The 17,417-nt window shown below is 41.6% G+C and overlaps 1 protein-coding gene across 2 annotated transcripts in view; it reads right to left on the minus strand.

The window, feature by feature from the left end:
- Window positions 1–17,417, minus strand: part of PDK3 (pyruvate dehydrogenase kinase 3) — a 110,231-nt gene that overhangs the window by 14,485 nt on the left and 78,329 nt on the right. For both annotated transcript variants that reach the window (XM_072615242.1, XM_072615241.1), the window contains one exon: window positions 8,672–8,749. In XM_072615242.1, the coding sequence (XP_072471343.1) occupies window positions 8,672–8,749 (78 nt within the window). The remainder of the gene's footprint in view (window positions 1–8,671; window positions 8,750–17,417) is intronic.

Here is a 17,417-nt window from a genome sequence, read left to right on the forward strand (position 1 = left end):
CACAACCTTCCATGCTCTGACTGAGCCTTCCTACTGGTTATTGCTCCTCATGCCTAGAAATGGTCCCCCTTGTCAACACCACCTTTTGGACTTCCAGCTCAGCTCAGCGCCACCTTCTACCTGAGGCTCTCCTTAATACCCCCTCTGCTGTCAGTGCTCTCACCAATGAAATTATCTGGCCTATACTGACATCGAGTTATCCACATGTATCTTATGCCCCAGAAGAATTCTAAGTTCCTTAAGGCCAAAGCCTGTTTAACGGACAAAACTTTGTCTATCCAGCGCCTAGCACGTCTTCTACGCAGCAGTTGCTGAATAAATTTTTGTTGAATGATCTTGAATTGGTAAGAGATAAGGAAGCCCTAACAAGGAACTGTTAGGAGAAACTGAGAAGATCAAGCCTCAAAGCAAATAAGCATTTGAGGAGGAACTGAATAAAGAAATCTCGGAGAAACGGAAGGGTAGAAGCCTTTACGTAACACCTGTCCTGTGCCACGCACTGCACCAAGTACTTTTTTACCAATATGATCTCAGTTGATCCTCATGACAACTCTGTAAAGCAGGTGCAATTACTCTCATTTTACAACAGAGTCACACACCTTGCAAGAGTCTGAGGCTGGGTCTGAATTCAGGTCTTCCTGACTCGAGGCCCAGTGCCCTATCCACTGTGCCACCAGCTACCTCCGAAGAGGCATACAACAAAAGATAACACTCCACAAGCTGGAATGCCCTGGCAGGTAGATTTTACTGACACGTCAACAGCTGCCTTTTGGAAGAAAAGCAAATGAACACAGTGATGGGCAGGTACGATTCCAAGAAAACAGAGGTAAAGACCAAGACGCAGCAGGAGCGTAGATGGAGAACTGGCCCCACAGCCAGAAAGATTCAAGTTCCCCGTCTGACATGCTGGTGCGTCACTCAACGTCCAGTGCGCAGACAACTCCCTAACACTCTAAGTGTCAAAGAAGGTGCCTACCTGGATGATGAAAAATGCTATCCCCTTCCAGAGAAAGAACGGCTGGCATCTCAGGGCAGAGTGAAGCTTACTTTTAAAAACTTTTTCTTGTTTGATTTGGGGGGGGGGTGTGTGTGTGTGTGTCTGTTTTCCTTCACAACATGACTAATTTGGAAATATGTTTTACATGACTGCATGTATATAACATATCAAGCTGTTTGCTACCTCAGGAAGTGAGGAAAGGAAGAGGGGAGATAATTTGGAATTCAAAAATTTTTTAAATGTCAAAAATCATCTTAACATGTAATTGGGGGAAAATAAAATATTAATAAATATTAAAATATAAAATCTATGCCATACAGATAAAAGAAGGTGTCTACCTACAGTGACAGAGGGAATTTCTTCATCTGTAAGTTCCTTATACCAATTAAATCATGGGTTTTGAGGCCCAATCTCTTTTGCTAGAAGTCCACCATCTTAAAACAGACAATTCTCAAGTTTCTGTTACAATTATAATCTCAACATTCTCAACACTGATTAAAAACTAAAAAAACACATATGCAGTGTCTACGAGGCACAAGACACAGTGCTAGGCACTGGGGGTGCAAAGGCAAGTAATGAAACAAGTCCTACTCACAAGGAGCTTGCAGAGACAAAAGTAACAGCCCCCTAAAGGACCTTATGTTGTACTGTGGGGATGCAGCATCCAAGTAGACTAGAAAATCCAAGATAACTTGAGGAGGGAGAGAACACGACCTGGTGAGATCAGAAAATTCTCCTTCTAGGAGGGGCCACCTGAGGTGAGTGGGCGGTAAGAGCGTTAATCAATAAATCAACAAGGATGTATTAACTGCCTCTGCACCAAGCACCATTCTGATCAATCAATGTTCACTGGATGCATAAGGTGTACAAAGCACCAAACTAGGTGCTAGAGGGAGATACAAAGACGAGTCCTGAGGGCACATACAGCATGCCTGCAGGGGAGGGTCTATGGGGAGGGAGGGGGCAATAGCTGTAATGAGAGGACAGATGGTGAAGGAAATGAGTGACAGGATACAGGACTTGGACTTTATCCAGAATGTAGCAGCAGCCCATTGAAGATCCCTGAGCAAAGGAAATTTTAAATTTTAAATAATTCAATTGTAACCAAAATAGCATGTTTTTTCTACGTATAAGGCACAACGTTAATGGGATGCAACAGGTACACAGATAAGGAAACACAATGGCAAGTTAAGAGGTAGAAAGCACTACCAGCTGGGAGGTCAGTAAAGGCCTCGTTTTCCAGATGGTCCTGGGAGTGGTATCTTGAAGGGAGCAGGAATTCTTTAAAAAAAAAAGATTAATGCTTTCTACTTTTATATCCTGAGCATTTCTGGACATTCTCATCTTGTATACTGAAATGAACCCTCAGGATATGGATTCTAAGAGGTAACGTGAAAAGGAAATGCAGCGCAGAAATGGGAGATCATTTGCACAAAGGCAAGGAGGCAGGAAATGGCAAAGCTAGGAGGGGCCTGAGTAGAAGAGAAAGTGCAGTAACTATAACTGAGGAGCCAGACTGTGGAGGGCCATCTATTTCAAGCTGACAATTTTTTACTTTGCCTGAACTGCTGAAGATTTCCCAGTAGGCGAGTAACTGGCCAAAGCTATGTTTTAGGAAAATCAATCTGACAGCTGCTGGAAGATGACTGAAGAGACAGCCACTCTACGTGGAGAGGCCAATCACTAAGTGACTGAAACAGGACTGGCGAGGGGTGACGTGGGCCTGAGCAAGGGCTCAGAAGGGGACCCAGGTGATGTGGCGATGACTGGATAAGAGGAGTATGGGAGGAGAATCGAAGGTGATTCTGATACTGCCTCTCCTACTGATGACACCAGGTAATCCAAAGCAACAGAACCTCAACAGAAACAGAAGTCTGAAGAAGGAAAAGGACTGAGTTTTATTTTAGAGAGAGTGAATGAGGTGCCATGTGACAGGCATCGCAAACTCAACTGAAGGCGTGAAGACATCCAGCACACAGCTATAACGTTTGTATATAGAGGACTGTAAGACACTGAGATAGAGAAGAAAGCAGAGTCATTTCTGAATCAGCAAATCAGAGCCAATACTAAACTGGAAGGAATAAAAACAAGAAGACATTGAGACCGCTGACAAACTGCTGATAATGAAAAAATGGGAGGCAAAGGCATAGAGATCCACAAAGACAACCACCATTGCTCTGGAAACATGTTTAACCAGTATAAATCAGCCGCCACAAAGAAGCCATCAAACGAGCCCAGGAACTTTGTTAGATGACAAATAAACTGGTCTCCTTGCCAAGCAGCCAGAAATAAGAAGAGTTTGGAAAAGTGGTCTTTAAGCTTTGTTGGTAGTGCAGCCTATCAGCAAAAATATGTGAGCATGAATCGAATGTTTATATTGATATAATTTTCACAAAAACAAAAGCATGATATAAGACAAAACAATATATGATCCTAGTGTTTACTAAGAAGGGGAGTGATATACAATCAGATCTGTGCTCTAGAAAAATGCCTCTGGCGGCTGTGTGGTGAGTGGACTAGAAGGGGGAGAGGATTTAAGGACGGAGATCAATAAAAAGGCTACTGCCATAGTGTGGGTGAGAGATGACAGGGGCCTGAACCTGAGGGACGGTTGTGTGGATAAAGAGAAGGGCAGGATGGAAAAGAGGAGGGAGAAGCAAGAAGGCTGGACGACTGAGTAGGATATACTCCATCACAAACAAAGAACTTTGCAGGAGGAGCATCAATAAATGTATGGTCAGAAAAAAGACCGGGCTGATTATGGAGAAGAGATAACAGATAACCAACCAAGGGGTTCCAATAGATCACATACATTGTCAGTGTTGCACAAAATGGGTTATGATAATGTGTATCACTGATGAGAAAACATACACTGGTGAGATGGTAAGTTCAGTAAAGTGTTGAAGTAAAGGGAGGTCTCCTCTACTATCTATCACTATGGCTGCAGGTGACAGTTAACTTCTTAGACTATGTAAGTGGAGCACAAACTCTGAAAAGTCCTCTTCTAAGCTAGAAAGGATCTAAGTACCAGCCTAGCAAAAGACAGTACGTTGTCCAAGGGTCAACCATGCTGGGTGGAGACACTGAACACCTGAAGAGTGGCTACCAGGTAATGAATGTTTTCAGCCACAATAACTCATGAGCTATTCACTAAGGTATGGAACATCTTATTGTGCATTAGTAGAATGTGTACCCATACTAATAAAATCATAAATCCTTAAAATATTTATCTAACAGAGAAGTGTGCACATTTGCAGTGACAAAAAGAAAGGGAGAAATTCAGGATGTTGGAGAGTGAGGACATGAGGGGGACATGGCATATGTTTCACTAACACAGAATCTCAGAATTGAAAAAGACTTCAGAGGACACTTAATCTAATCCATACCTGAACCAAAATGCCCTCTGCAACATACCTGACAAACGTCCAACCTTTCTGAAAATCCTAATCTAGCAAGAAGGAACACATTACCTCTCAAGGCAGCCCACTGTACTTTTGGACAGCTCTAATTTTTAGGAAGTTTTTCCTTACATCCAACATAAAGATCTACCTCTCTGCCACTTCTACTTGTGGTGCCTATTTCTGCATTCTGAGACAAAACACAGCAAGTTTAATTTCTCTTTCATGTTAGGGCCCTTTAAATATTTAAAGAGAGTTAATGTGTTCTCCCTTGATCCTTACCATATCTTCCTTTCTCTAATCCAAATACTTCTGGTTCCTTCAAACCTTATATGGCATGATCTGGAGACCCAGCACCCTCCCAGTGGCCTCTGTAAGAAGCAGCCCAACTTCTAAGTGTCTTTTCTAAAACATGGCACCTAGAATCTAGCATAAAACTCCAGGTGTGACCTGATGAACCAGGGTTCACACGAACATTATGTCTTCCAGTGTAGACTAACATGATGCTGGCTGTTCTGGTTACTACATCACACCATAGAACGACCTTGGGTTTATAACCCACTAACCCCCATCCCAACCTCTCTGTTCAACTTTAAGAAAAACTAGTGTCTGAGCACGATTTCTCTATTTTATATTTTTTGAACTAAAGCATAGTATTTTAAATTATCCCTACTAAATTTCATTTTAGCCCCAAATTCTGTATTGTGGAAATCTTAACTGAGCCATCTAGCATGCCAGCTCTTCTTTCCAATTTAGTGTCTTCTAAAAATTGACTAAGCGTGCTATCTACGTCTTCAAGTCACTGATAAAAAACGTTTAACGTTAAGAGGACCAAGCCCAGATCCTTGGGTGCCTCTACTGAAGATCTCTAAGTACAAACAGACATTAATGGCTATTCTATAGGTCCTGTTACAATTTACCTAATTATATATACTACGTTCTAGCCCCTCTGCTTCTTGCCCACAAGAACAATATTGACTGTCACAACCTTTGCTAAAACCCAGATAAAGAAAACCTGCAGAATTCCTTTCTGACACTAATTTTATTGCATTATAGGTATAAATCCATTTAGAATGGAAGCATTTAGAGAGAGCTCTAAATGCAACTCTACTGAACACTACAATTTTTAGGAGATATCCAACACCAATTTCCCATTTCCTTTTATACAGAGAAAACTTACTTGTCACATGTGAGGAATATTTTTTAAAGCTATTCCCAAAGTAATATATGTCTATACTACATGAGGCAGTAGCAAACTAATACTATCTTATGGTAAATTTATTTATTAGAAAAGAGGGCTCCAAAAATTACCAACGAGGTACTACCAAAAATAGCGTGGTTGTTGTTTTTTAAATCCTATCACACCGGTGCCCAATTTGCCCAGTATGACAGTCTTGGCCAGTAATGAAGGTGCTGACACAGCTGGCTGGCACCTTGGAATCAATAAGAACAGACTTGCTGCTGTGGATTTCAGAGGAAGTAACTCTGCCATTCACTCAAAACAGAAATTTGTTACTGCCTGCGAATTTAGGTTCTATTAGTTCGACAAATGTCAATCTGGACAGTGCAGTCAAAGCCTGCCCGACCAGCAGGAGAGGCCACGGCGGGACTGCACTCAGAGGTTCCTAATCAGGGCACACAAACCAAGTCCACTTAACTGGAGGAGCAAGTTTGTGCAGAACAGCCAGGCACTCTTCCTAGAGTATTTATCCCATTCCCAACAACACACTCAGAGAACCAGGAAATGCATTCACACTGTCACTTCTCTCATATTAGGCTGGGCTGTCTGACTGCTCTCCAGCAGGGGATTAGCTGTTCCTTTTACAGTAATGCAGAGAGCTCTGGTGAGGACCCAGCCTCTCCAGGAGAGGGAATCTATTACACTGCAGAAAGGTAGTGTAGCACAGTGGGTAAAGAGTCAGACCCAAGTCAGGAAGACTTGGCTTCCATTCCCATTTCTGACACACTAAGCCGTGTTACCTGAGCAAATACTAAACCTCAGCGCTCCAAGCAACAATTTAAAAATGAAACGTGGCAGAGCACTTATGCTCTGTATTTATGAAGATTTCCTTTACCAGAAATTCTCTACGAAAATGAAGTCACAGTTCTAACTGAAAAAAATCTAATATGCGCTAGAGAAAATGCTGCTCCTCTAAACTAATTAATTGTTCTTGTAGGTTAGACGTGACCCCTAAAAGTCTGTAGCGACCTCCCAATGTTGTTCAACATTTTAGTTGAATAGGATGAAAAACTACTGTGGGTTTAAAGGTGCTTTAGCCAGGAGGACCCGAAAACATTAGGCTCAAATCCAATTAAGGTTTGCTATTTCTAATGCTAAAGGATGCTTCAATTAAATGAAGTTTTAATAAGTGCATTGTCATTCATTTATCCATCCAAACCATCCCACATATAAGTGACTTCTATTTACAGAACACTGCATTACACCTACGGGTTAAAAAAACCAAAAAGATTAAGTAAGATAGCCCCCAAGTTCACACACAGGTTTAGCAGAAATAATGAGCAAGTCACTTCACCTCTGCGGGCCTCAACTAACTCATCCGGAAGTGAGGAAGCTGGACTAGTGTTCTCAAAGGTCCCTTTCAGCTAGAAATTGTCTTAATTGTATGCACTAGATGCCATGAGGAATGCAAACCCCCAAATCCATAAGAGGGAAGTTTTTAGAACTAAGTTACAGGGATGGAACTGACAAAGTGTTATAAGAATATGATGAACGTGAAAATGTAGAAAGCGTGAGAGCTGCATGAACTCAGAAAAGGCAAATATAAAGGTGGGCCCAATGAATCAGGTCAGGACAATGTCATCGGGGAGGTGGGACCTAAGCTCAGACTTGAAGAAGGTGAACAGGAGGAAGGAAAATGATATGAGTAAAGATGTGGCATAAATAAAGACGTGAGGTTCCTAGAACAGCCAGAGCAGGCAGCCACATGAGCTCTGCTTGCGTCCTTAGGATCTGATAGAATATCTGTTACACTGCAGAACTTAACGAAGTCTTGTGGAATGAATGAATGAATGAATGAAATATGTCAGATTTTTGAGAGCCCTGAAAGCCAGGCAGAAGAATTCATCCTTGAGGTGGTAGGGAAATGGGAGCTCTTTAACATTTTTGGACTGGAGAGGGACATGACAAAAGATTTTTTCATAAAGATGAGTTGTTTTTTTTCACAGACATGGCAAACATGAGGATTTGTTATGCCCAATTATTCATATTTGTTACAAAGGTCTTGCCTTTCTCTGTCATTCTTTTTTAGAGGCAGGTGGGTGGAAGAGCAGGGTTAGTGATAGAAACAAAAGAGAGAAAAAAGGATTATTGAAATATTTTTAATAAGTAGAAAAGAAAGAAAACCACAGGGGAATGCACAAAGTAGGGCAGCTTGGAAAGTTAATGATCAATTTATTATACACTCGGAAAGAAAATCAAGTGGTATGTGCTGCAAGTTTACAGTGTCATGCATACACATCCTTTTGGGGGGTTCCACTTTCATACAGAGATGTTTATTTTATTAGGTGTTTAGCTTCAGGATTTAAAAATAAGTTATTAAAAGAAACTGGTCTGGCAGCAGGGTGCAGGATGGGTCGGAAGGGAGACACCAGAGGGGAGCGGGAGAGGATGATGATGATGACAACGATGATAAACGCCAACAGCAACCACGGCGCCTCGCTGCTTTTCCTCAAACAAGACATACCACCTCCTGACAGGGCATCTTCGCTGGCTGCCCTCCATGCCTCCTGGTTTCCCTGGCTACTCTCAAGTCCCCACCAAAATCTAACAAGGAACGTTTCTAGATTCCCCTCCATTCTAGTGCTTTCCCTCTGCTGAATATCTCCGACTTGTTCTCCATGTAGTTTGTACATAGTTGTTTCAATGGTGTCTTCCCCACAGACTCTGAGCCCCTTGTGAGAATACGAACTGTCTTTTGCCTTTCTTCGTACCCCCAGAACTTAACCCAGTGCTTGGCACACAGCAGGGGCTTAATAAATGTTTACTGACTGACATCTAATAGTCTAAACTGATTTTGCCACCACTGATTTTACACATGTATTTTCACTTAATCCTTACAACAGCACTGTTGGTATATACCAACTAATACTTAAGTATTGGTGTCTGTTACAAAAATAAGGAAACAGAGGCCCAGGAAGGTTCGAGGGTCTGACCCGAGGTCACACACGTAGCCATTCACACAGTAAATGTTAGCTCATGTCAACAGCAATTAAATCATCTTCTACACGTAAGAACAAAATGAATTTTTATTTTTACCGTTGAATTCTTCAATTTCCAGTTCTGGGGCTACCATGTAATACTGTTCACAAAGCATCTTGGCTGTTTCGTACGCATCTGCAAGAGAAAGGTTTTTTTTTAAAAAGTTGTATTGTTTTCTGGAATAACAGACAAAAATGCATAAATATTTTAAGGACGTAATTTTTATGAACTTTTCCTTATACTTTGAAACAAAAAGGGCAAAAAAGGGACCTTTTACCATAGATATGTTTAAGAATGACCCTACATCCTTCATTCAACACACATGAATCTCTGCAGGGACTAGAGCTCTCTGCTGGGTGGAGAGAACTACAAGTATAAGAAACGATCTCGTCTCTCACGGAATTTAAAGTTCAGTCAGAAAGTCGAAACATTCACACAAACAAATTAACCAAAGTTAGTGTGTGATACACGAATAGTTTATAAGTCCTGTAAGATTTCAGAAGTAAAAGCTAACTTGTAGCTACAGGGATCAAAGTTTTCATGGAAACTTCTCAGCCTGGTAAAGTCAATGAAGCCCATCTCCTAATCATGTTTTAAAATGCATAAAATGAAATACACAGGATTGCAGAGAAAACCCATTATACTGAGACTTCTCAACTGAAGTTCAAATATACCATGTTAAGAACCTCTAGGACAGACTAGGTCTGGAAATAGGACTCTCTGCATCGTCTTCAGGAAGTCAACTAATCTCTACAAGCTCAGGTTAAAATTCAAGGATTTTCATTTTTTTTATCAGACTTTAGATTCTTGCCAGAAGTTTACCTTTCCCATTTGGTGAAGAACATGTGACACACACAGTATTACAATCAACTGGGGGAAGAGACATAGGCATTAGCACTTGCTATATACCAGGCAGGATGCGAAGTGCTTTACAAATAACATCCCCTTTGATTTTTACAACAACCCTGGGACGCAGACAGTAGTATTATCCTCATTTTACAGCTGGGGAAACTGAGGCAAGCAATGGTTAATGACTTGCCCAGGGTCACAGAGCTGGTAAGTACCTGAGGTATCAGTTCTTCCTGACTCCAGGTAGTCCTCTATCCACTGTGCCACCTAACTGTTCTTTATACAAAACAAAATGTCAACTTAAAAAGCCATTTGCAAATAATTTGCCTCACGGATGTCAAAATTGTGTAAGATTCTAAGACAGACTTGTCTACAAAGACTATTCTGACAATCTGTTGCAAGCTAATATGGGAAGTCTGAAACAGGGAGATGCAAGTTTGCCAGTGACACGGAAGAAAGCCATCACCAAGTCAAAACCAAAGACGAATTCTACAGATGGTGATCGGCTCCAAAATTCACCGTGTTGAGTTCTAAAATGCTACAAAGCCCCCTCAGTGAACTTTACAACATTCCAGAAGACAGCAGGTTAACCAGTCACATTGGTGAAAACAAGTATATGAAAACCTCCAGTGCCCAGACTGTGCCATGGAGCTGGAGGGACGGTTCAGTGAGTGAGACCACAGATACATGCATCTTGAGTATTGCAGATGGACAACGGGCTGGTTCCAAACTGAATGGTGGCCAGGGATGCATAGGAAACATTAGAGAGCTTCCAACGATCCAGAAATGGGCACTGCTACAAAAGCTTCTCTCTTCCCAAGAGACGCCACCTGGCTGTGACTCACAGAATATAACAGCCAGAAAAATTCAAATTACAAACAACTGAAAGGGCAAGAGAAAGCTCCCCTGCAGGTGGAAGCATGCCGGGGACTTCCAATAAGAATTAAAAAGGTGTCACTGAGTACATGTATGACAAGAAGGCCTAGACAGTGAGACCGAGAAAACCAGCAGGCAGCCTGAAGGAGACCTTCAAGACGCTGGGGACACACAAAGAGAACAAGGGGAAAGGCCCCTAGCCTCGTTTCTCTGCAGAAGGAGGAGGCCTAGGAGTGTGAAATACTACACACACTGTTGGACTTTTTTGATATGTGGATTAATTTTGCTGCATTTTCCCCCTTTTTATTCTTCGTCATAAGACGCGGCTCTCCGGAGGAGTTGGGGATGAATACGACAGGAAATATAGGTGATATAAAAACAAAGGAGATAAATAATTTTAAAATCATACACAAACAAGATAACGTAAAATATTTTGTATAAAATATACAAACAAAGATATAGACAATTTAAAACAAAACAAGGAAAGCTGCCAAAATGCTGGAGAGCTTTTCTGTGGAAGTTTTATGGTACAACAGGAGTCACATAATATGTGAATGAATGGACTGCTTTCAATCTGATTCAACAAAGGGAGATTGTGAAACAATCCAAGCATCCAAGTAAAGTGTGTGTGTACCTTACGGCTCCTAAGCTAGGTTGAGATGTCTTCAAGGATCTATCTTATATTTCTTGTCTCATCCTTGACAGTAATTAATACGCATAAAGAAAATAGGGAAGGCACAAGGGAAAGAATGAGACAGTATTCATTGCAGCATTACAGAGAATATCTGGAGCTTATGTTGAACATTCAGTCAAGGTAAACTTCTGTTTCGCTTTGAACTGCCACTGGAGTCAAGAAGACTCAGGATCAAGCTGTGCCCTGATACCAACTGGCAGATGACTTAGCCTCTTAGGGCCTCCTCCATCATTTACAGGTAACCTGCCAGCTGGTACCAGCAGAATGCATTTCCACACAGGTACTTCCTTACATCAGCCAAGTCATAGGTCTAGTCCAAAGTGGCAGGTGAAATCCAAGAACTGTATAAGTTACAAATTCTGTGGGGAAGAGAACAGAGAACTCTAAGGGATCTGTTCCCCATCACACAGCCCTGGTCTCCTATCTCACTTCAGTCACGGACGCAGGAAAGGACAAAGATCCCAGTGGTTTTGCAGTTAGATCTCTATCTGCAGAGGAATTGGGGTAATATGCTTCGATTCCCCCAATATTAGGCACTCTTTTCAGGTGACAGAAAATTGAGTCTAGTTGCCAAGATTTAGAAACTTGACTTTTGGGCCAAATTTGTATGACATCTCATTATAACTCCTACCTACTCTGTGATGTGCTCTGTGTTCTGCTGGTAACCGCATCAGACATGACCAAGCATTGCATGGAGACTCCCAACATTATTCTGCCAAGGGTTAGGAAATAGGGACACATGAAACAAATTAAGAGGGTAGTAAGAGGGAACCATAATCCACCCCAGGCAACCCTCTGAAAACTTCCTAAAGCTTTATCTAACTGTTACCTGCTAGAGTTTTCACACTCTGCCCCATTACACTCAAAAAAGATGAGACATTTTGACAACTGCAAACCATCTCTGACTGCAGCAAGAGCATACTTGTTCGTATAGATTAAATTGTTCCTGTTCCCTTGCCCAGGGGTGCATGGAGCCTCTGAAACTCATCCCCAGTATGTGACTCGGCTTTGTTACCACGGATCCGCATCCAATTCTAAGGAGGAGGTCTGTGTTTTCCTCCTCTTGCAGTATCAGCAGCAGGGGCAGTTGCCATAGGCTTCAACACCAGTGAAGCTTAAACTGTGTCTAAGGTACTACAAGTATAGTTATAGATTTCTCTTGGGCTTTATACAAGCCAGATCTGGCTGGGGCTGGGAGATGGGGGGGTGAAGACGTGCAGCCTAAAGCTGGTACACTACAGTATGTATTAGTTTAATTTAAAACTCTAAAAGGACTCTAAAAAAACCTTAGAATTATGCTAAATGCCCAATTTTTAAATCTATTATAGTGTACTGGAAGCATGTAAAAGTCTGAAAAGCAAAACCACAAATTCAAGATTCACCTGCTTGTTGTATCACCAAGCTATGCCGCATCTCCATCTAGTGACAGACTTTAAGCACAGAGTAGGAGACAGCCTTCAAAACCACATCCTCCAAACTCACAATTTTTAGTGCTAACATCGAAACTTCTTTTTGGCAGTTGAAAAGGGGGCAGGAATATTTTATGTCTTTTTGTTTATTTATTTTTAGTTTTCAGCATTCATTTCCACAAACTTTTGAGTTCCAAATTTTCTCCCCATCTCTCCCCTCCCACCACCCCATAATGCCTTGCATTCTGATTACCCCTTCCCTCAATGTGCCCTCCCTTCTATCACACCTCTCCCTTCCCTTATCCCCATCTTCTCTCTTGTCCTGTAGGGCAAGGTAGATCTCTATACCCCATTACCTGTATTTCTTATTTCCCAGTTGTATGCAAGAACAATTCTCAACACTCATTCCTAAGACTTTGAGTTCCAACTTCTCTCCCTTCCTCCCTCCCCACCCATCCCCACTGACAAGGCAAGCAATTCAATATAGGCTGTATATGTGTAGTTTTGCAGATGACTTCCGTAACAGTCATGTTGTGTAAGACTAACTATATTTCCCTCCATTCTATCCTGCCCATTTTTCTATTCTCTCTTTTGACCTTGTCCCTCCCCAAGACAGTTTACCTCTAATTGTTCCCTCCTCCCCTTGCCCTCCCTTCTATCATCCGCCCACCCCCCTTCTCCCCTACTTTCCTTTAGTGTAAGATAGTTTTTCATACCAAATTGAGTGTGCATGTTATTCCCTCCTTGAGTCAAATGTGAAGAGAGTGAGCTTCACTTTTTCCCTCTCACTTCCCCCCTTTCTCCCTCCATTGGGAAAGCTTTTTCTTGCCTTTTTTATGAGAGATAATTTGCCCCATTCCTTTTCTCCCTTTCTCCTCCAATATATTCCTCTTTCACCCCTTAATTTTATCTTTTTTAGATATGATTCTTTGTTATTCAATTCACCCTGTGCTGTCTCTCTCTATATATACGTGTGTGTGTGTGTGTGTGTAATCCCTCCAACTACTCAAGTACTGAGAAAAGTCTCCAGAGTTACAAATACTATCTTTCCATGTAGGAATGTAAACAGCTCAACTTTAGTAAGTCCCTTATGACTTCTCTTTCCTATTTACCTTTTCATGCATCTCTTGATTCTTCAGTTTGAAAGCCATATTTTCTATCCAGCTCTGGTCTTTTCATCAAGAATGCTTGAAAGTCCTCTATTTCATTGAATGACCATTTTTTCCTCTGAAGTATTATACTCAGTTTTGCTGGGTAGGTGATTCTTGGTTTTAATCCTAGCTCCTTTGACTTCTGGAATATCCTATTCCACGCCCTTCAATCCCTTAATGTAGAAGCTGCTAGATCTTGTGTTATCCTGATTGTATTTCCACAATACTTGAGTTGTTTCTTTCTGGCTGCTTGCAATATTTTCTCCTTGACCTGGAAACTCTGGAATTATGCTACAATATTCTTAGGAGTTTTTCTTTTTGGCTCTTTTGGGAAGTGATCAGTGGATTCTTTCAATATGTATTTTGCCCTCTGATTCTGGAATATCAGCAGGGGAGTTTTCCTTGATAATTTCATGAAAGATGGTGTCTAGGCTCTTTTTGTGATCATGGATTTCAGGTAGTCCCATAATTTTTAAATTGTCTCTCCTGGATCTATTTTCCAGGTCAGTTGTTTTTCCAATGAGATATTTCACAGAGTCTTCTGTTTTTTCATTCTTTTGGTTTTGTTTTGTGATTTCTTGGTTTCTCATAAAGTCATTGGCCTCCATCTGCTCCATTCTAATTTTTAAAGAACTATTTTGTTCAGTGAGCTTTTGAACCTCCTTTTCCATGTGGCTAACTCTGCTTTTTAAAGCCTTCTTCTCCTCACTGGCTCTTTGGGCTTCATTTGCCAGTTGAGCTAGCCTCTTTTTAAAGGTGTTATTTTCTTCAGCATTTTTTGAGTCTCCTTTAGCAAGCTGCTGACTCTCTTTTCATGATTTTCTTGGATCGCTCTCATTTCTCTTCCCAATTTTTTCCTCTACTTCTCTTACTTAGTTTTCAAAATCCTTTTTGAGCTCTTCTATGGCCTGAGCCCATGGAATATTTATTTTGGAGGTTTTGGATGCAGAAGTCTTGACTTCCTCTGATGCATTATTCTTCCTCATCTGAAAGGATGGAAGAAAATACCTGTTCACCAAGGAAGTAACCTTCTATAGTCATATTTTTTTTTTCCCTTTTTGGGCATTTTCCCAGTCAGGTACTTGACTTTTGAGTCCTTTGTCAAGAGAAGGGTATACTCTGGGGACCTGTAAATTCTCAGTTCTTCCAAGGTGGCACAATCAAGGGCTCCTCTCCTGGCCTGTGCACTGGTCTGGGAGCAACCAAAAACTTTTCTGCCCAGGATCTGTGAGTAGAATTCCCTCTCCACAATCACCTCCAGCTCCACCACAACAGCACTCCTCCTCACCCCAGGGCCGCACCTCAGGGCTGAGATTCATATCAGCAGCTCAATTCCCCCAGGGGCTTTAGGCAGAGGGCTCCAAAAATGGGTGGTCCAGATCATGTTCCCTTCTCCTGGGTGAAGGAGCTTTCTCACTGACCTTTGAAGCTGTCTTTGGTGTTTGTGGGTTAAGCAATCTGGGAACTGCTGCTGCCGGTGGCTCCCTGAAGCCTGTTTCGGGACTTGTCCCTGCCGTGCTGTGCAGCCCATGCTGGGCTGTGCTCCCCTCCGCGCGATAGACCTTTCCTGTTGGCCTTCCAGCCGTCCTGGGCTGGAAATCTCTTTCACTACGTCGTTTTGTGGCTTCTGCTGCTCTAGAATTTGTTCAGTCATTTTTTACAGGGATTTTATGGGCTACGTGGGGGAGCTTCTACAGGTTTGTCTTTCTATTCCGCCATCTTGGCTCCATCCCCAGAAACATTTTTTTTTACAAGCAATGTACATTTTAAAAAATTAGTAACAACTGCCACGATTAATGATACAGCTAATATCATTAAAAAGTAGGATCCTATCCTTCAGAAGACCTCGTATACTGTGAGATATATAAAGACAGCGCTCTAGGGAACAACCAAAAACTATTTTCATAGCAATGACAGTGAAATCTTCACCAGTACACTCACAAAATCAAAGAATTTGGAAGATCATCTTTGCACTCCCCTCGAGCACATAGTACAATATTTTCACACAGAATTAATCAATGATTTGGAAAACTGTATCATGCGTAAGAGAAAACTGAATCACAACTGAAGCTCTTTTCAATGACTTGTGTAGGCTAAGGAGTATCAAATGAAGTTTTAAAAAATCTGAAAAATAATTATTATAATATATTGTAAGTCTTCTTTATGAAATAACATTCCCACTTATACACTTACAGGTTTGTTTATAGATCATTAAATGAATAACTTAATAGGGAAACAGAGATACACAGATAAAACAAACACCAGCCACTGCTGCCAACAAAAACACAACAAGGGCTCCCAGATACCTACAGGACAAAATACCAACACCTTAGCCTGCCTTTTAAGGCCCTCCACCATCTGGTTCCTTTCTGCCTCCCTTAGCAGTCTTATGTCATGCCATGTGACTCCAGCAAGACTATGTTTCAATTAAACTAGTCTAGACATTTTATCTCCCATGTCCACACCCCACCTTCCTCATCTTCGCCTCTTAGAATCCTTGTCTTCCTTTGAGATGAGGTGGAGAAAGAGATACAGCACTGGGCCTGGAGGGAGGAAGAACTGAACTCCAATCTGATCTCAGACTTACTAGCTGCGTGACCTTGGGTAAGTCACTTAACCTCTGCCTCCCAGAGCTGCTGTGAGAACCAAACGAGTTAATAACAGCCAAGTATTTAATGCGCTGCCTGGAACAAAGTAAGTTGTAGAAATGTTAGCTATTATCACCGTAATTATGACCAAACTCAAGTGCCATCCTCTCCCATTCGCATCACTCCAGTTGAGTTTTCTCCTTTCTACTCTTGGAAAAAAAGGACTGTCTTCGTATTACGTGTGCCAAAAACTGTGCTTTGTACACAGCAGGTACTTCATGTGTACTAACCGGACAGAACTGAAATGCCTTGAATGAAGTTAAATCAGAAGTTCCCCATCTGTAAGCCATGGACCTCTGGGACCTTGAAGGTATCTTTGTGAGAACATAAAACTTTAATTTTCATACTCACAGAGTTGGAAGATCTGATGCACAGATCCCCTCTGATACCTCTTTCCAAGACATAAATTCCCACTATAGTATCTGGCAAGTCATCTACTGCCAATATTCCGCCTGAAGACCTCCAATGAGAAGGAGCCCATTATGCCCTGAGATAACTCTAATTTTTAAAATGCTCTAATAATTAAATGTTATTTTTTCTGATCAGATGAAAATCTGTCTTGCCAGACCATTAGATCTCCTGCAAATCTTTTCTTCTCTAGACTACATATCTCCAACTCCTTCAACTGATGCTTCTTACATGACAATGCTTCAAGTTCCCTTTCCATTCCAGGCAGCCTCTTCTGGATATCTTCTAGCTTGTTGAAGGTGCCTTCTAAAATGAGGTAACCCCCTGCCTCGGGTGGTCTGAACCAGAACAAAGTGCTGGTTCTGGACTTTCGATCCCATGATATTCTCATGACCAAATCTAAAGTCTTCTTCACCGTCCTCATCCTTCTTGACTTCTCTGAAGCACTTGATACAACTGGATCATGATCTCCTCTGGGATATTTTCTCCCTGTTTTGGTGACTTCACTCTCTCCAAGTTCTCTTCCTAACCATCTGTTCACTTGTCATAAGTGTCTTTTGCTAGACATCCACGCTACACTAACTGTGGGTATACCTAAGGTTCTATCTTGAACCTGGTTTTCTTTTCTCCCAATGCTCTCTCACTGGGTTAGCTCCCATTAGTTCAATTATCATCTCTGTGCAGATGATTCTCATGTCCATATATCTGGTCCTAGTATCTCTTTTGAGATTCGGTATCACATTACTTGCTGACTACTGCGCATTTCAA

The sequence above is a fragment of the Notamacropus eugenii genome, chromosome 5 (genome assembly GCF_028372415.1).
Source record: "Notamacropus eugenii isolate mMacEug1 chromosome 5, mMacEug1.pri_v2, whole genome shotgun sequence".
In the NCBI taxonomy this organism is placed as follows: domain Eukaryota; kingdom Metazoa; phylum Chordata; class Mammalia; order Diprotodontia; family Macropodidae; genus Notamacropus; species Notamacropus eugenii.